Source organism: Aethalodelphis obliquidens, unplaced genomic scaffold (assembly GCF_003676395.1).
Source record: "Aethalodelphis obliquidens isolate GAN/ISIS:26980383/991018 unplaced genomic scaffold, ASM367639v1 scaffold42, whole genome shotgun sequence".
Taxonomy (NCBI): Eukaryota; Metazoa; Chordata; class Mammalia; order Artiodactyla; family Delphinidae; genus Aethalodelphis; species Aethalodelphis obliquidens.
The window spans coordinates 7894702-7914019 of NW_020837986.1; the positions used below are offsets into that span (position 1 = coordinate 7894702).

The window sequence follows — 19318 nt, forward strand, 5'->3', positions numbered from 1 at the left end:
AGCAGAGCCCCGTCCTACTTAGCTCCCCCAGGCCTCCTCACCGAGCTGACTAAAGGGGAGCAGATCCTTTCTCACCTGGGGTAGGAGGGTTCCAAAGGACTTTGTTGTCAGGAGGAACTTGGATTCCTTTGGTAACTGTAGTGAGAGAGGAAGAGAAAAGGATCTTGGAAGATTATGTTATAGATTGGGTGGCAAATTCCATATGAGGGGTGAGAGGCTGAACATACAAACAGACCATGGCCAGACCACATATGACAACAGAATGCCGACCCAGAAGGGTCAGGGCATGATCAGTGACTGCCAGCTTCCCTATTTTTTGCATTGAAAAAGTCAAATATGCTGCTCAAACCAATCCCATAGGCTGCCCGGCCCATGCGCACGTTAGCCCACCTCCAGCTTCCCCGCACCGACGACCTCCATAAGAGCCTACCTGAAGCCCTCCCTTTTTTTCACTACAAAGCTTTCCTGCCCCCTGTCTGCCTTCGATTCTCTGCCAAACGCAAATGATAGAGGTTGACTCCCTTGCCCTGAAGAGTTCTCATTCGGGTGGCCGTTCTTTATTTCCACAGGGGGACATGTGGGGGTCAGCATCCCTTTGGTGCCTCTACAGAGAGGGAGGATGTGGCATCTCTTCAGGGAGCAGTGTAGGAGGAACCCTGTGCGGGTGGTGACCAGGGTGGGATCAGGTTGCCCCTAGACTCTGGAGAAGATGGTCGTTTCCTCATTTTACAGATGGGTAAACTGAGGCCCAGAGCAGGACTCAGCCACAAATATACAATGAGGATGATGACGATAACGGTGAAATGATGATAAGGCTGGATTACAGACCAACACATGGCAAGTACTCAGTCAACGCTGGCTGTTACTGTTAGTATTCAGAGGGCTTCCTCCGTGCTGATAAAGCCGTGCTGGGCTGCACAAGCACTCATATCTCATTTAACCCTCATTACACCCTTTGGAGGAAATAGAGGAAACCGAGCTTCTGAGAGGCTGAATAACCACCTAAGGTCACCCAGCTGGAAAAGAGGGGAGCCGGGATTTGAACTCAGGTCTGGCTGACTCTAGAGTCCAGACCTTGATGTCCCCAACTGTGAACCAAGACTCAGATCCAGACCGTCTACTGCACTCTGAGCCCACCTGGCCTTACCGTGTCATCGCTGAGGGTGAAATTCAGGACTCCAGCCTCTTGATACACGAGCCCGGCCGTGTTGAAAAGATATTCGGAGATGCCCAGGTACACCATGCGGTTGTGGTCGTTGGGAAGGGTCAGCGCCGGCGGGGCAAAGGGAGGGGGCCTGCGGTGGGCCAGCCTGAAAAACTCCCCCTGGGGGAGGAGGTGGCAGAGTGAGCCTGGGCATCCTTCAGGAATTACAATTTGATGTCTCCAGTCCAAGAAAAACTGAGCTAAGGATACCAATCACGTATTCACAGAGGAGAAAGCCATGGCCAGAAACTAACAATAGCATCTCCTCCTGGGGCTACGTTCTAAGTGCTTTTCCCACCAACACGGTGAGGTAGGTGAGATTATACTCATTTTACAGGAGAGGACACTCAGGAAGGTGAAGTGACTTGCCCAAGGTCACTCAGAAGGGTAAGTGGCAGAGTCAGGAACTGAACCTGGGCAGCCAGAGTCCGGCAAGCACACGCCCAACCACGCCGTTGGCTCTGCCTCAACCTCGCAAAGAAATGCAGAAATTCTCCTAAGAGAACAAGGAGGTTCTGTTTGTTTGTTTTCATCTATCAAATTAGCAAAATTTTCCAGAGAGCGGTAAACTGATTTAAGTGTGTGTGTATTTTAAGCTCATACTACCCAGTTTTTGGTGAAAGCATTCACATGCTGCTGGGGATTATACGTTTATGTTTCTGAACAGCAATTTGGCAACACGTTGCAAAAACAGATCACTTATTGAGCTAAAGGAACAAGAATGTTGAGTTATAAAAAAGCAAATTGTAGATGGATACATGTGTTAGAATGCCATTTATGTAAAATTTAAAGGCCTATAAAACATACTATATACGCATTATTGACACACACAGGCAAGAAGGACACACAGGGACGTCATCCGTGTGATTCCCTGGAGGGTAGAGGGTCCCCAAGGGGGCCTCAGCTATTTATTTCTACAATGTTTCATTTCAAAAAAATCAGAGGTGACTATGACAAAATATGTAACATGTCTGAAATCTGGGTTGTGGGTACGTGAGAAGGTGCAATATTCTCTGTACTTTTGGATCATTTCATTATTTACAATTAATGACTGTGACACTCATATTATAGAATAAATACCATATGCAACTCTTAAAAATATCAGGTGTAAAAAAAAGACAAAAAAAGAAAACATAAAAGACAAAAATTAAAAAAAACAGGTGGACCTATGTACCAAAGAGGAACCGGCTCTAATGTATATCATTAGGTGAGAAAAGCAAGTGAAGAACAGTGTGTATTCCTACGTGCAAACAGATTCTCAGCAAAACTAGATGGGCTTTCACATACATGCTCAGGACCAGGGGACCGGAGGGCTAATACCCTCCACGGCTGACAGCCATTACCTCTGGGCAGGAGCCCCGAGTGGGGATAGGGGGCAATAAACAGGACATTCTCATTTGCCAGGGATAAACAGGAATTGTTTTAATCTTTTATTCCATCGTATCACTTAGATTTTTTTAAAAACTATACTACTTGGTCCAGCAATTTCACTTCTAGGAAATAGTCAAAGATGGGCAGAGATCCAGCTATAAGGATATTCGAGGCAGCTCTGGTTCAACTTGTGGGAGAAATGGAGAGAGCACAGACACCCCAGGAGGGGGCACTGTCCACGTACCTTACCACAAGCTGTCCACTGAGAGACCCAAGAGCCAGTAAAAGGGCTACGGGAGGACATTTCATTGATAGATGTTCACATTATACTGTTCTGGTTTTAAAAGTTGTAAAACAGAATGTAAAATATGACGTATACATGCATGTGCGCGTATGTACTTCTACGTCTATATATGTGGTTTTTATGTGTATTTGTTTCTGCCTCTGTTACGCATGTCTCTGTGTGTGTGTGTGTGTGTGTAATTTCTTGTGTCTCAGCAGAGACAAGGACTGGAGGGTTGGGAGACTGTAACTTGTGTGTCAACAGTGCATATCTCTGAGTTGTAATATTAGGGCAATCTCTCTTTCCTTCTTCCCTTCCTTCCTCCCTTCCTTCCCTGCTATTTATTTCTCTGCTCTTTTGTGTTTTCTACATTTTCTTTTTGACATCAAATGTGTTTTAGAACAAACAAGTAAATAGTAAACAAACAAGCCAGTCACCGATTGTGGAGGGACTGAGGTACATCCGGAGGGGATTCAGGGAGTGGGACTTATTCCAGCTGAGGAGGTCCGAGAAGGCTGCTCGGGGAGCGACAACCCAGCCCACATCCACTGGAGGATAAGAAGAAGCCAGTGGGGTAGAGGAGGGCATGGGAAAGAGGGGAGTCCAGGCAGAGGGAATGGACAGGACGAAGGCCCTGAGGTGGGAACTAGCTGGATATGTTGAGGAAGTGCAAGGCCAGTGAGTTTGGTTGGAGGCTGGGGAATGAGGGGGAAAGTGGCATGAAATGAAACTAACTCCATCTATCCATCCATCCATCCATCCATCCATCCATCCAATACATATTTACTGAGCACCTATTATATGCCAAGCATAGTTTTAGGTGCTACACATACAGTAAAGAATAAAGCGGGCTTCCCTGGTGGCACAGTGGTTAAGAATCCGCCTGCCAATGCAGGAGACACAGGTTCGAGCCTTGGCCCGGGAAGATCCCACATGCCGCGGAGCAATTAAGCCCATGTGCCACAACTACTGAGCCTACGCTCTAGAGCCCACGAGCCACAACTACTGAGCCTGCATGCCACAACTACTGAAGCCCACGTGCCTAGAGCCCGTGCTCTGCAACGAGAGAAGCCACCGCAATGAGAAGCCTGCGCACTGCAATGAAGAATAGCCCCCGCTCGCCGCAGCTAGAGAAAGCCCGTGTGCAGCGACAAAGACCCAACACAGCCAAAACTAAACAAAAAAAAAAGAACAAAGCAATCACAGCCCCTTTTCTTTCATCACATTGAGGGAGACAAGCTTGCGACCGTGTGTACTAAGTGCTGCTGAGAAAAATAAAGCAGGATATAGGGGAAGAGGAGGGCGCTATTTTAGCAACAGTGGTCTGGGAGGGCCTCTTTAGGGAGAAGATATTTGAGCAAAGACTTGAAGGAGGAAAGGGAGAGTTTCTGTGGATATCTGGGCCAGAGCCTCCTGTTTAGAAGGGGCAGCAAGTGCAAAGGCCCTGGGGAGGGAGCAGTCGCAGCGCATTTCAGGAATAGCCGGAGGGCCAGTGGGACTGGAACCGGGAGAAGATGAGGAAAGTGGACTGGGGAGAGCAGTGAGGATGGATAGGAAAGGGGTGGAGTCATGAGATCTGTCTCCAAGGATGATGGGGAGTCTGGGGGTGGGGTGGTCTGAGGCAAAGGTGTGAGGGTGTATGATTCTTGGTGTAAGTCTTACCTTCAACAGCACATCCAGGTTATCAGCTGTGGCTTTGGGAGGTGCAACTAGAGAGTAATCGATCCCAGCCACGTTGTCTATTTTGGTTGTCACTAGGGGGAAAGAAGATGGACCATGAACTGGCTCCCCATGGCATCTTTGGGGCCTGGGATGCAGGGGCAGCATCCCCTAAAGTTGAATCAAGACCTGCAGTGCTAATTCCATTCCTACCTCCTCCAGGGAGCCCTCCCTGAGGTCTCCTTAAAGGAAAATGAGCCCACACCCCACATTCACAGATATCATCTCTCTCCCTTCTTCCAACAGCCCGGAGACATGGCTAAAACACAGAGTCAAGGAGCAGAAAGACCTGAGCTTGAATTGAAATCTATGTGACCTTGGACAAGTCCTTTCATTTCTCTGAGCCACATTTTTTCATTTGTAAAATGGGGTATTACTAGTGACCTTGACAATGCCCTGTACATGGTAGGAACTCAAAAGCCAGAAGGAATCATTATTAGCAGTGATAATATCCCAGGCTGAGCCCAGACTGGCTTTAGGTCTGAGTGGTTTCTCTGTTTCCCAGCAGTAATCAATGAGGATTAAATAAATATTGGTTTCTCCTTTAGCCCTTCCTTCCCATGTTAGTGGGGAATAAACCGAGTCTCAGAAAAGGTAACTAGTCTAAGATGGCAAAGCTGGTGAGTGACAAGGCTGGGAATCAAGCCAAAATCTTTTTCCTGCCTGGTGAGGCCAAACCCTGGACACTGCAACTGCACTGAACACGCCCAGGAGGGGCCCTGTGCCTGGAGGGGCTGGGGCGATGCCTGGGGGAAGGGAATGTATCTGAAATGGACATGTGCCATGTGCCAGCCAAACCAGGCTCCACAGGGAGGCAGCCCAGGCAGCAGTTTGGGGCAGAGGCTTGGGATCCTGTTTCTGCTTCTTACTGCCTCTTGATCTCAGGTAAGTCTCGGCTCCTTTCTGAGCCTCCGTTTCCTGGTGGTAAAATTGGGACAAAACAGTGATCTCAGTGGGGTGTCAGGAGGCCGAGAGGAAACCATTCTGCTGGGTACATGACACATGGTGAGCACTTGGCCATACGGGTCCTCCCCCACCTACTGCAGCCCTTCACCATTTACCAAGCATTTGGGGAAAGAGAAGATTGTCCCCATTTTAAAGATATGGAAACTGAGGCCCTGAGAGGGGAAGCGATCAGCCTCAGATCTCAGGCCAGCTATGTATCTCTGGCTCCAGAGAGCTGCAGGTATTTGTTGTTTGGCCCCTGCAGAGCTGCTTTTCCATTAAACTTCTGGACCTGCCACAAGGACCTGGCCCAATAGGGGATCTGATGCCAATTGCCATTTGAAAATAATCTGTGCTACCCATTCCCACCCAAGCCCAGGCCTGCCTAGGAAAATTGCTGGCTCCATCACACTCTCCCTGTGTCCCTCACCCCCTCCCCCTTCTACCCCAGCCTCCTTACCTGGCAGTGTCTGGAAATAAGGTTGCAGCTTGGAGGATACGGTACTGGTCACTACCTTGCAGATCTGGGGAGAACAAAAGAACTGATCAGCAAAGTTTTCCTATAGTGGAAAATGTCCTCTGAGAATAATTATCCAGACATGTTTTGCTCTTCTTGAATGTTTCCTTGAAAATCATATAACTACTCAAGTTTCCCTTTTCTCTTTGGCCACCAGGAAGCTCAGAGTTCAACATGTAACTTGGAAATAGTAACTTATATGACTGTATGACCTGCACATCTGCATTTTACTTCCCACTCTGGCATGGAGCTTTCCTGATGGGTATTTATGTTTTCTGTTTTTTAATGTGAGATTTTGTTCGTTTGTTTGTTTTTGCTTGCACTCAGACCCTTTGTGGAATGAGGTGGTGAAAAAACGAACAGGAGGTGGTCAGATGTCGGCCTTCCCCTGTGTGTGCTTCTAGGAGCAGGGGGCAGGTCCTCTGCTCAAGCCTGGGTGGGCACCCTCATCTTTGCTTTGTGTGGCCAGAGAAGACTTCCCAGCCGTCCCCCTCCCATAACTCATAGGGGAACAAGCACTGGTCTGAGAAGCCCTGGGTCACATGCTGATTTTGCCACTGAGGAAGTTACTCCATTTCTATGAGAAAAGAGACCCTTATTTTCTCATCTGTAAAATGGAGCCCTGCGGGTTATAGTTTCCATTCCATTTGCTCTTCTGGAATGTGGCCCTGTCACACCCATTTAGAGGTGGAGTCTGTGAACTCTCCCCTACAATCTGGGTGGGCGGGGTGGCTACTTGCTTCTAACCAATAGAAAACAGCGCAAGTCACACTGTGTAACTTCCCAGGTGAGGTCATAAAAGGCTGTGCAGCTTCCACTTCGGTCTCTCGAGATGCTCCCTCTGGAACCCACTGATGAGCTGTGCAAAGCCCCAGCCCCATGGAGGGGACACGGGTAGATGCTCCACTCAATAGCCCCGGCTGAGCCGAGCATCCAGTCTTCCCAGCTCAGGCACCACGGACATGAGAGGAGATCCCACCGGATGACTCTAGCCCCAGGCTTTGGAGTCTTCCCAGATGAGGTACAGACATCATGGAGCAGAGACAAGCTACGCTGGTCCCACTGTGCCTGCTGATTTCCTGATCCACAGAATCCGTGAACATTATCGAATGGTTGTTGCTGGATGACGCTGTATGTGGGGCTATTTGTTTCGAAGCAACAGCTGGAATAGAGGATTAAAATCACAGGCTTCCTTAATTCGACCCATTGGGGCTGATGGGGTAGGTGGTGCAGTAGGTGGCGGTGGTCAGATAAGCCCCGCCTTCACGACGTTGCTCCCCCCACGTCTTGAATGACCTCATTCATCCAACGGAGTCTCTCCAGTCCTTGCATTTCTGACTGTTGCGCAGCCCCTGGTATGATGGGCCACTGTCTCTGACTGAGGACCCTCCCCGCTCTCCGCCTGGCCCGCTACTTCCTCTTCCTCGGACACCCTGTGAGCTCCTTTTCCCTCGTGAAGATGTTGATCTCCTGGGACTGCCCGCTCCTTCCACCCAGGAGCCCCTCTGGAGCTTGCCATACATGCCCATGGCCCCTGTGGGACATTGTTGGTCCACCCCGGGGGTCCCCTGCGCTTGGCATGACAGCTCCCTACACACCCAGCAACTCTCCCTGCCTGAGGACTTTAATCCCTGGACCTTGCTCCCAAGTGCCAAGGAGTTACAGCAGCCAGCAAGAGGGGTGAGAGTTGATGGATAAATACCCGCCTTCCCCACCCCTTTGGGACAGTTCTGAGGTGTGTGCCCCGAAGTCCCGCAGCACTGAGCCCCAGCTGTCCAGAGTGGTAGCCCACTCAATAATGTTCCTGTCCCCAGCTCTCTTCCCCACCCCTCGCCTGGGATCCCTGCCCAATAAAACACTCGCACCTGAATCTTTGTCTCAGCCATGCCTGGGGGGACCCTGATTGGGTCCCCCGCTCCACGTTCCCAACCTGCAGCCAGCACCCAGACCTTGGTTTGCAGCCAGACATCTCCCCTGAGCTCCAGCCTGAGAGTCCAGCTGCCTCCTGGACCAAGTCCCTGGATGTCCCACAGGCCCCCAAGGCCAGCACATCTCAACCAAACCCGTCAGGTTCCCACTCCTCCACAGTACTGGTTCCCCTATCTGCCCACAGGGCAGATAGGGCACCTCCACACTTCCCTCCCGCCTTCCCCACTGTCAATCAAGTTATTTTATCTGGGGGGGTGGGAAGGAGGAAGGAAAGGAAGGAAGGAGGGAGAAATTTTGGTTTTCATGGAGTGTGTTTCTATCACATAAAACTCTGGATGTCCCAAGGAGACTAAGAATGTCACTGTCGGAGAAACCCGTGCCTCTGCTCCATGTGGCCCAAAGGTGAGAGCAGGCGGCACATCTGGCAGCGAAGGGCCAGCTGGACACCTGGGCTGCCTGCCCTCAGCTACTGCCCTCCAATGCCAGTTACTAATGAGGGCCACCAGGGGGCTCCAAATCACACGGCAGCCTGGCGCCGGCCTATCTGCTGCCACCCTCCTCCGCCCCCACCCCCATCCACACCCTATATAGACCCTTCCTTCCCTCAGACGCCCACTCTTCTCTCTGAATTCCTGGGGAGTGGACTCCCAAACTCATTCCTTGCCATTTCCAGGCCTTCGTAACATCATGGACACCCTGACACTTCATTTATTCATCCATCCATCCATTCATTCATTCAGGCCCATACTCTCTTCTAAACAATATCTTAGACTAATTAAGAGCTTCACCTCTGAGGTGGGGAGGCATGGGTTTGAAGCCCAGCCCTATCACTTCCTCTATCTGTGTCTCAGTGTTATTATTGTTCAGCTTGGCTGCTCTCAAGGGGTCACTCTTAAGGCGTTAACAAGAAATAATCTGTTTCAATAGTTCTTTACGTTAAATACATGCTAACACTCCCCTCATACTATTACTTAATTACAAAGATGGTTGAGTTACGGTTGAGCCAGGCTGGTGGGGAGCCTTCACTATTTTAGTAATCCTTACAACGGCTTGGTGAAGAAGGTATCAATGTCCCCATTTTACAGATGGTGAAACTGAGGTTTGGAAAAGTCAAGTGATTTGCTCAACATCACACAGCTAAGCCCTGGAGCCAGAATCAAAACCCAGAGACTCTGACTCTAAAACCTGTTTTATAATCTCCTCTGTTATGCATTTTGACCACCAGGCATGGATTTTTTTTTTTTTTTAACTTTTGACAGAGTGCCTTCAGATAGATGATCTCATTTGATGGATGTCTCCCTACCCATGTTGTCAGTGCCTTTCACTGGGAGACCAAGGTCTCCCACCTGGAAGACTGCACAAGCCTCCTCAGTGTCCCCGAGACTCCTGGTCTCTCCAGCCGTTCTCACGGCAGCCAAAGAAGTTGTTCTAAAGCACAGATCTGGCCAGGTCACCCCTTTGCCTAAAACCTTCAATGGCTCCCCATTGCCCTTCGAGAAAACTCAAGCTCACTTGTCTTGGGAGACAGGCTCAGGGATTTCCTGGAGACTGACAATTTATTAATGGAAAACTAGCCCAAGGAATGGCCCTTTTTCTCAGCTGAAGAGGTTGGCTTGTGTGGGGCGGGGGTTAGGGTGAAGGTAGGCTTGGGAAGCTCTGGTCCGTGTCTGTCTTTCGTACCAGTTCCAGCCTCAGGACATAGTTTGACCACACTCTAGTCTAGCAGCTTCATCAGCTGCACGTTTTCTGGGTGGGTATCGCTACCGAGGGGGTTCGGGGTTGGGGGATGGGGAAGGAGGCTGGAGGGCTATGAGGAGAGGGGCTCAGTGCAAGAGAATGGTAGTTTCTCTGCAGGGAAGAATGATGGGAGAAGAGCAGAGGTGGTCCAAGCACGGGGGAATCTGCCGTGTGTGTGTCACATGACCCTTTCTTAGTTTCTCACTGGATCCCCAGGAAAATTGACATGACTGATTTTTAGAGCTGGACATGTGCTTTCCAAGGGCCGTGGGCGACTGCTGAAGAGGTCTGGGTGAGAGCAGAGATAAACCCACGCACATATGGTCACCTTATCTTTGACAAAGGAGGCAAGAATATACAATAGAGAAAAGACAGCCTCTTCAATAAGTGGTGCTGGGAAAACTGGACAGCTACATGTAAAAGAATGAAATTAGAACACTTCCTAACACCATACACAAAAATAAACTCAAAATGGTTTAAAGACTAAATGTAAGGCCAGACACTATAAAACCTTTAGAGGAAAAAATAGGCAGGACACTCTATGACATAAATCACAGCAAGATCCTTTTTGACCCACCTCCTAGAGGAATGGAAATAAAAACAAAAAAAACAAATGGGACGTAATGAAACTTAAATGCTTATGCACAGCAAAGGAAACCATAAACAAGACAAAAAGACAGCCCTCAGAATGGGAGAAAATATTTGCAAATGAAGCAACTGACAAAGGATTAATCTCCAAAATATACAAGCAGCTCATGCAGCTCAATATCAAAAAGCCAAACAACCCAACCCAAAAACGGGCAGAAGACCTAAACAGACATTTCTCCAAAGTATACATACAGATGGCCAACAAACACATGAAAAGATTCTCAACATCATTAATCATTAGAGAAATGCAAATCAAAACCACGATGAGGTATCACCTCACACCAGTCAGAATGGCCATCAACAAAAAAATCTAGAAACAACAAATGCTGGAGAGGGTGTGGAGAAAAGGAACCCTCCTGCACTGCTGGTAGAAATGTAAATTGATACAGCCATTATGGAGAACAGTATGGAGGTTCCTTAAAAAGCTAAAAATAGAACTACCATATGACCTAGCAATCCCACTACTGGGCATATACCCTGAGAAAACCATAATTCAAAAAGATAAATGTACCACAATATTCACTGCAGCACTATTTACAATAGCCAGGACATGGAAGCAACCTAAATGTCCATCGACAGATGAATGGATAAAGATGTGGCACGTATATACAAGGGAACTCAGCCATAAAAAGGAACGAAATTGAGTTATTTGTAGTGAGGTGGATGGACCTAGAGTCTGTCATACAGAGTGAAGTAAGTCAGAAAGAGAAAAACAAAGAACACACATATGTGGAATCTAAAAAAATGGTGCTGATGAACCCAGCTGCAGGGCAGAAATAAAGACACAGACATAGAGAACGGACTTGAGGAAGGGGGCGAAGGGGAAGCTCTGACGAAGTGCGAGAGTAGCAGTGACATATATACACTACCAAATGTAAAATAGATAGCTAGTGGGAAGATGCTTCATAGCACAGGGAGACCAGCTCCATGCTTTGTGACGACCTAGAGGGGTGGGATAGGGAGCCTGGGAGGGAGGCTTAAGAGGGAGGGGATATGGGGACACATGTATACATATAGCTGATTCACTTTGTTGTACAACAGAAACTAACACAACACTGTAAAGCAATTATACACCAATAAAGATATATATATATATATATATATATATATATATAAAAGAGGTCTGGGTGAGAGCAGAAGTGTCCAGCGATGCGTGAGGTATGTGGACACAGAAGGCCCCACCCGCTCTGACAGGAGGTGAGATTCTGAGCCCCTCGTACCTTGCGGTTCATGCCGTTTCGGAGCGAAGACTCGATTTTTTTACGGAAGAGTTGGATCAGCCACCTGGAGATTGACACGTGGAGACATGCATGAGGCTTCCCAGGTGGCCCTGGGATGCATTTCGAAGGCTTCCTCATCTGGGAAGCCTTCCTCCCTTTTCCAAATAACCCTAAACTCCCTCATCCCTGGGCTCCAACTCTGTGCACCCCCATCAGACACTTCTTCCCCTGTGTGCGACCTGTTTCTGAGGTTATTTCTTCAACAGGTGCATGGCTGGACTCCCATCCCATCTCAGCCTCAGTCCTCACCACTCCCTCTCTCTGTACTCCAGCCACACTGCTTTGCTGTATCCTCCTGTGTCCTGTGCTTCCCCTCACCATAGGGCCTTTGCACATGCTGTTCGCTCTGCTTAAAACACCCCTTGTCCCCAAGTTAATTAACTCCTACTTATTCTTTTCATCTCAATTGAAATGTCATTTCATCAAAGAAAATGAAATGACCAGCCCCCAGACTAGGTCAGATCCTCCAGTTCTATGTGTTCATCGCACTTTGTACCTCTTTTTCTCAGTTCTTATTGTGAGCCATTCATTAATGCAATGATTTGATTAATGTTTGTCTTCCCCACAGGCTGGAAGCTTCAAAAGAGCAGGGACTGTGTAGCTAAGACTCTGGGGCCAGCAAGTCCTGGGCTGAATCCCAATCCCTTCTCAATACTCAATAGGGATGAAAAGTCAGGTTATTTCCTATTCTTTCTGTGTCTTGTCTCCTCTGAATATGGGGTAATAATTGACGAACTGCACAGAGCCATTGTGTGGATTGAATGAGATAAGGAACATGCTTGAAACAGTGCCAGGCATGCAGTAAGTCTCCAATTGCTGTTAGCAAGGCCAAATTTTTAGTGACCACTGCTACTTCCTGAGCACGATGCATAAGCCTGGTGAATAGCAGATTCTTATTCGACGTTCGTTGGATGGATGGAGAGATGAATGCTTGCAGGCTTGTGGTAAGGATTGTATAACTTGGTGCACTTAAAGTGTTTAGTGCACAGCCCGGAGCATAAGTGCTCAGTAAAGTTTGCTGAATGAATATTGAATGAGTGAGTGACTCTTCAAGGCAGGGATGTTGTGTGTTCCATCTGTAGACCCCTGTCCCCTTACACCTGAGGCCTGGCATAGAAGTGGCATTTGGGATGTGTTTTCTGAATACAAGAATAATCAGGACAGGGACTGCCCTGGTGGCGCAGTGGTTAAGAATCCACCTGCCAATGCAGGGGACACGGGTTTGAGCCCTGGTCCGGGAAGATCCCACATGCCGCAGAGCAAGGGAGCCCGTGCGCCACAGCTAGTGAAGTCCGCGCGCCTAGAGCCCGTGCTCTGCAACAAGAGAAGCCACCGCAATGAGAAGCCTGTGCACCGCAGCTGAGTAGACCCGCTCGCCACAACTAGAGAAAGCCCATGCGCAGCAACGAAGACCCAACACAGCCAAAAATAAATAAATAAATTTATAAAAAAAGAAAGAATAACTAGGACAATCCTGTCCCTCCTCCCATCCACAGCCCCAGGAGATCATACCCCAGGCTGCTGCGCGAGATGCGTACGCGGACACTGTTGACGTGGCTGCTGCAGCGGGAGCAGGTGACTGTGGGGTGGCCCGAGGTGGGGTCATAACCCAGCTTGAGACCAGCCAAAATGGAGATGCCATCCACACTCAGGTCAAAGTTGCCGCTGACTTTGCTGAAGGGAAACAGAAAGAAAAGACTTGGAGCAAGCATTTTCTTCTCGCTGCCATTCAGACTTCACACCAATGCTGGAAGGCAGGTTTTGCTATTATCTCCACTCTGGGTGAGGAGATGGAGTTCAGAGAGGGAAGGCAGCTTGCCCAAGATCACACAGCAGCTGAGTGAAAGAGCCAGGATTCCAACTCGAAGTCTGAACCCATGTCTACCTGGCAGAACCCTGCTCTTACTGCCTCAGCCTCTGCCTGTGTGCTGTGTGGCACTGAGAGTGTTTCTCAACCTCTCTGAGCTTCAGTTTCCTTACCCAGACCCTGGACCAGCAGTGGGACACCAGCTTTGCCACTAGAAAGCTCAGTTTGGGGGACCAATGACTTTAATTAATGCCCTCATTCATTAAATGGGGTTAATAACTCCTCCCTCAGGGATGAAATGAGTTTGGGATAAGACAGTGAGTGTGAATGTAGTTTGTCAACTCTTCTATAATGTGAGGAAGTATTGTTATCATTTTGTGTGTGTGTGTGTGATCAGTAGTGAAATGATAGATGTGAAACAGCCCAAGTGAAGAAGTAAGCAATTCTTGTTGTGGGGAATGGACACACCCAGCAGTCCTTGTAACAGAAGGCAGATTCACGCCCCTCTCCTCACCAAAGTGTCTGTTTTCTCCCTGGATTCACCACAAAGGAGAATCTGATAAACTGACAGGTCAGTCTGAACCACTGTCACTGCTGCACAGAGTCACTGCAGGGAGGGCCCAATATTTAGATTCAGAGCTGTTGTTTGGGTGATCTGCCCCAATTTTCACCCCTCCCTGCACCCATACCCTCACCATTGCCTACCTTGGGGGGATATGTGTGTATTTCCATGCTCCTGACCTTGGACTTGATCACATGACTTGCTTTGGCCAATGGCATACGAATAGAAGTGACCATGGGCCAGTTCAATCCCCCCCAGGCCTTAAGGGGACCCGCATGTTTCTGGTTGCCCTTTTTGCACCTCCGCCATCACTAAATATGCTCTGGGTAGCCCACTGGTCCAGGGAGGAGGAGATACCTGTGTAGCACGGCTACCTCAGGTGAGGTCAACCTACATCAGGGAACCCCAGTCAACACATAGATAGGTAAGTGATGATATATGACTTGTTTGAGGTCACTGAGTTTCGGTCACTGATGGTTTGTTACAGAGCGATAGCTAACTGATAAAGGGGTAAACTAAAGGTCCCACTTAGCCTTCCATCCTAAGCCACATGCACCAGCTCAGCCTTGCCCGTGCCCTGCATTGAGATGTGGGAAAATTCTCAGCTATTAACCAAGGGTTATGTTGAAAATTCTTCTGTGAAAAGTTCCCCCAGGAACTCTGAGGGGCCAAATGGTAATGGGCCAGGCAAAAATTGGGCATTCTCGAGACCTTGGCTCTCATCTCCTCCAAATATCACCAAGAGCTCACTCACACACTCAACAAACACTGAGCTTGGACACGCACATGAAATTCTTTCGTGCCTTCCATTTTCCACTCATCTTGATACTGGCATCTTTGATGGAGAGATCAAGGTCTTGATCAGGCAATGGTCTTATCTGGGAATTGGGAAGCTTGAATTCACGAATAACCAAGCTGCAAAGAAGAAATGATCAGTTAGTCTCTAAGTGTCCCCACAAGGACTCAGTCAGTGGTCAGTGCAGACGCATTCCCCTCCATCCCGGCCCTTTACCCCAGTTATTCCAAAAGAACCCAGAAGCTATGAGAGCAGCCTGGGGAGCTCTGTGGTTAGGCTTTGAAGTCAGACAAATCTGCATTTGAACCCTGCTCTTCAGTTTACTGCTGTGTGACCCCGGGCACATCACTTAATCATGCTGAGCCTGTTTCCTCATGTTGTAAAATGAGCACAGTAACCTCTGTCTTGCAGGGTGTGTGATGATCAGTGAAGATTATCCCAGTGACTACAATTTCTGTAAAGGGTGGAATGTGTCTGCCTTTTTTTCACTACTGTAGCATAGCCTGGTGAGTCAGACACACAGTAGGTGCTCAAAAATATCTGTTGAATGAGTGAGTGCCTAAAATTCTTTAGAGGACATTTATGGATTTCTCTCCCCAGCACCCATTCCCCTCTCTTGTGATGACAGAAGTGCCATTTACTTTGGAGGAACCCTTCCCCACATCTAGTCCGTGACGCTCCAAAGAAAGTTGACTTCACCGCCATCTTCAGGGGGTGGAGCTTGAGACTTCAGCACAAGCTCCTTCGTGTCTGCTATCCCCCTGGCCACAGTGATTGGTCCAGGAGTGTGTACATAACCTAAGACGGACCAATCAGAGTGAATCTTAGGAGTTTTGCTTGAGCTGTAAGGAGAAGGCGCCCTCCTCCCACAGGGCTGGGAGTGCTGAGAAGGTGCCGGCGAGTGCTTCGCGGGGAGGCCCTACCCAAGAATTAGCCCTCCCGAGGGAAGCGGTGCTGAGAGGTGGCAGGAGAGAAACAGGGTCCAGTGACATTTGAGCCTTCCTCAAGCTGAACCGGAAGACAGACAATTCCAGGGACTTGTGAGCCAATACCTTCTGGTTTAGGCCATTTTGGACTAGGTTTTCTGTCCTTGAAACTTCACCCCCACCCCTAATCCTAATTAACATGTGGGCTTGGCACAGAGTTTGGGGGTCCGTGACATCCCCGTAGGAGTCACGGCGAGTGCCTGAAAGACCGTTTGTGTGGTTTTCTCCACGTGCAGCTTGGGGGCTTGGATCCCCTTGGGATGGTGTAAACATTAGCTTGGGGATCCTAATGTCTCTGAGTTTAGGAGTCGGTGGCTCTGTGAGTCTAGGTCTTGGTGGCCCCAACACACTACAGTCCTGCACACGGAGGACTGAGCTTGACGGACCTTACCTGTAGAAGCTATACTTCCCTTTCCCAAGGTACTTCGTCTTAAAGCTTCCTGAGAAAGTGGGAATTGTGACCTTCTCCAACTCCTTCTGCAGAGTAGCCACTCCCTGCTGGCAGGCTGAGGGGAAAGAGCGGGGTCAGTGGTCAGAGGTGTGCAGCCTGTTCATGGCAGGGACGTTGGGATTGGAAAGATCTAAAGCAGGGCTCAAGTTAAGGTTTTTGTCAAGGGCCCCAGAGCAAATATTTTCTGCTCTGTGGGTCTTACTGTCTCTGTCACAACCACTCAGCTTTGCTTTTATTGCACAAAAGCAGCCGTAGACAATACGTCAATGAGTAGGTACGGTTGTGTTCCAATAAAACTTTATTGATGGACACTGGAATTTGAATTTCATATCATTTTCACATGGTGTGAGATAGGATTCTTCTTTTGATTTTTTCCAACTGTAAAAGCCATGCTTAGTTCCTGGGCCATGCAAAAACACATGTTGGTCCAGATTTGGCCTATGGGCTGTCATTTGCCAACCCCTAGTTTAAAATATCACCCCCTCCAAATACCCAGTCATGCATCCTGCGGGTGTTATTGAACATCTGCTCTGTGCTCTGCCCTCACAGATACTCTATCTCTCTGGCTTTTGGACTCTCTCACCACAGGACCTTTGCATGTACCATTCCTGTTGCCTAGGAAACCCCTTCCTCTCATCTTCACCTGGTCGTTCTAGTCATCACTTCCTCTAGAAACTTTCTCTGACTCATCAGATGAGAGCGATCCCCCTTGTTATCATTCTCATGATGTGTGGGCATCTCTTTTGGAGCTCCCATTACCGTTTGTAATTATGCATTTATTCATGTGATTTTTTTTACTACTATCTCTCTTCCCTACTAGATGTAAGCCCCCCAAGGTCAGTGGTAGACGTCACGGACGTCCCCTATCTTTACCACAGTGACTGGAACTTAATACCTGTTGGAGGAATGAATGAATGAATGTTCCAGGGTCAGGAATTCTGCCATCAGCATCGAAAAACCAGTTAAAAGGCAAACACGTTAAATGAGAAGAGTAAGTAGTAGGATGAGGGATCCCAGGAGCCAGTTAGGAAGTAGTAAGAATAATAATAGTAATAATAATAATAACAGTTATCAAGCTCTTACTCTGTTCCAGGCACAGTTCTGGGCTCTATACACGTATTAAGTTACTGAATCTGAACAATCCTGGGTAGTAGGTCCTGTTACGACTCCCAGTTCACAGATGAGGAAGCTGAGACTCAGAAAGGTGACCACACAGCTGGCAGGTGATGGAGGCAGGATTGGAATCCAGGCCTTCTGGTCCCAGAGCCTGTGCCCTGGGATAGGCCTTCTGGGGGTTCAAAATGCATAGATTGTCACTGCCCGGAGAAAAAAGAAAATGTGGGATGGCCACGGTCTGTGGGTCTGCAGCGGCCAGGTCTTGAAGGGTCTCTAATGCCAAGCCCAAGACATCCACTGAGGGCACTAGGGAACCACTGAACAGTGTAAGGAAAGAGGGGGATGGGCAACTTTGCTGCGTTTCACAACTCTCACTGGTTGCCGCATGGGGTGTGAGTAGAAGGGGGAACCGAGGCTGCTGTGACAGGACATGAAGACTTCTGGGCTTAAAGGCCGAGCCCAAGCCTCTGCTCTCTGGAAGACTTCAGAACCGCCCCAGCTCTGGGTATAGAGCAGGGACATAATCCTTTCTCCTAGCTCATGGGGAACCTTCCGTCTGCACCCCTGGGATTCAGAGGTGTCCTGCCTGGGCTGGGGTAGGAATTCAGGGGTGGGATACCAGGTCCCTTTAGTCCTGTCCTGATTCCCCAGGGGTCCACCGCGGCTGTGGTTCTGCCTTCTGGATCTGATTTCTCTGGCACTGGCTGTCCCCCACTGTTCTGCAGTTCATCTCGCTGCCACCGAGAGGCAGCATTGAACAGCCCCACCCTGGTACATCTGACAAGACCAGCGCTCAGCTCCAGGCCACCCACTTCCCAGTCCCTCCTCCAAGTTTGTCTGCTCATCTGTAAAGGTCGCTAGTAACAGTACGTCCTTTTAGCACAGTGCCTGGCACCGATCTGAGCAGGTCAGGGGGCTGCTTCATGCCAGTCTCTCCTCTGTCTGGGCCTGGATGCATGGCCTGGGGGACCCTCTCTGGGTCACCCAGATGGCTAGTGTGCACAATATGGCTGCCAGCCCCTGCCCTGGGGGAGGGCCTCCCCACACTGAAGACTGAGCCAGGGACCTTGAGACAAAAATCAGGGCTGAGAACCAGCTTGGAAGGAAGTGAAAGGCCTAGAAGCCCGAGTTGGGTATTGCGTAGAGGGAGGGGACCGTGAGGGACCTGAGCACTGGACTCAGAGTCCTCCAGGCCAGGGCTCCAATCCCGGTGCTGCCGCTGCCAGCCCTGTGACCTTGGGTAGCTCACCTTATCTCAGCTTCTTCATATGTAACACAGGGGTAAGAGGGCCTCCTTGGAGGAGCTGTGAGCAGGCCGTACACTGGATGTAAAGGGCTGCACACAGCAGGTGCTCAATCAGTGCTCCTCAGAGGTTGGAGGGAAGAAAAGGAAGGCATCCAGTTACCGTAGTCCAGGCCCTTCTGGGTGATCCTGGCCACGATGCCGGGGCTGGTGGTCGCTGTCACAGCTGTGCCCAGGGCGGCCAGCACCACCAGGGTCGCCCACCTCCACGTGTCATCAGGGCCCCTGGCCATGTCTTCGTCCTGCAGAGCTGCCAAAACCTCGAGGCCTTGGAGGGGACCCAGGGACCTACAAATGAGGCAGCCGGGGAAGCGCAAGTCAGTGGAATGTAGAAAAGAGGAAGGAACACTGAGCAGGGGCGGGAGAAGGGCTGGACGGCCGCCTGCCTGCGGTCCCCCACCATGGTCAGGGCCACAGCCCCAGAGCAGCCAGCACTGGAGCCTGGGAGCCCTGTGTCTGTGTGTGTGGTGTGGTATGCTGTGTGTGTTTGTATGTGTGGTGTGTGGTGTGTGTAGGTTGAGACTTCTGGCTCTGGGCATCATTCTCCTCCCTAAGCACCCCTTCTCTCTCCCTGAACCCCCACCCCAATCCCTTTATCTAAGGACTTCCTGGAAGCTGGGTGGTAGGTATATCAGTGCTCATTATATTTTTCTTTTCTTTTTTT

At 49.4% G+C, this 19318-nt stretch overlaps 1 protein-coding gene across 1 annotated transcript in view; it reads right to left on the reverse strand.

Annotated features, from left to right (window-relative positions):
• BPI (bactericidal permeability increasing protein) overlaps positions 1-18939 on the reverse strand; it is a 29594-nt gene extending 10655 nt beyond the window's left edge. Inside the window, exons 1-9 of the mRNA XM_027078073.1 lie at positions 18758-18939; positions 16176-16290; positions 14789-14917; positions 13146-13307; positions 11574-11637; positions 5983-6046; positions 4521-4612; positions 1148-1324; positions 76-135 (exon numbers count right to left, since the gene is read on the reverse strand). Of these exons, the coding sequence (XP_026933874.1) occupies positions 76-135; positions 1148-1324; positions 4521-4612; positions 5983-6046; positions 11574-11637; positions 13146-13307; positions 14789-14917; positions 16176-16290; positions 18758-18887 (993 nt within the window). The 5' untranslated portion in view covers positions 18888-18939. The remainder of the gene's footprint in view (positions 1-75; positions 136-1147; positions 1325-4520; positions 4613-5982; positions 6047-11573; positions 11638-13145; positions 13308-14788; positions 14918-16175; positions 16291-18757) is intronic.
• Positions 18940-19318: the final 379 nt, after the last annotated feature.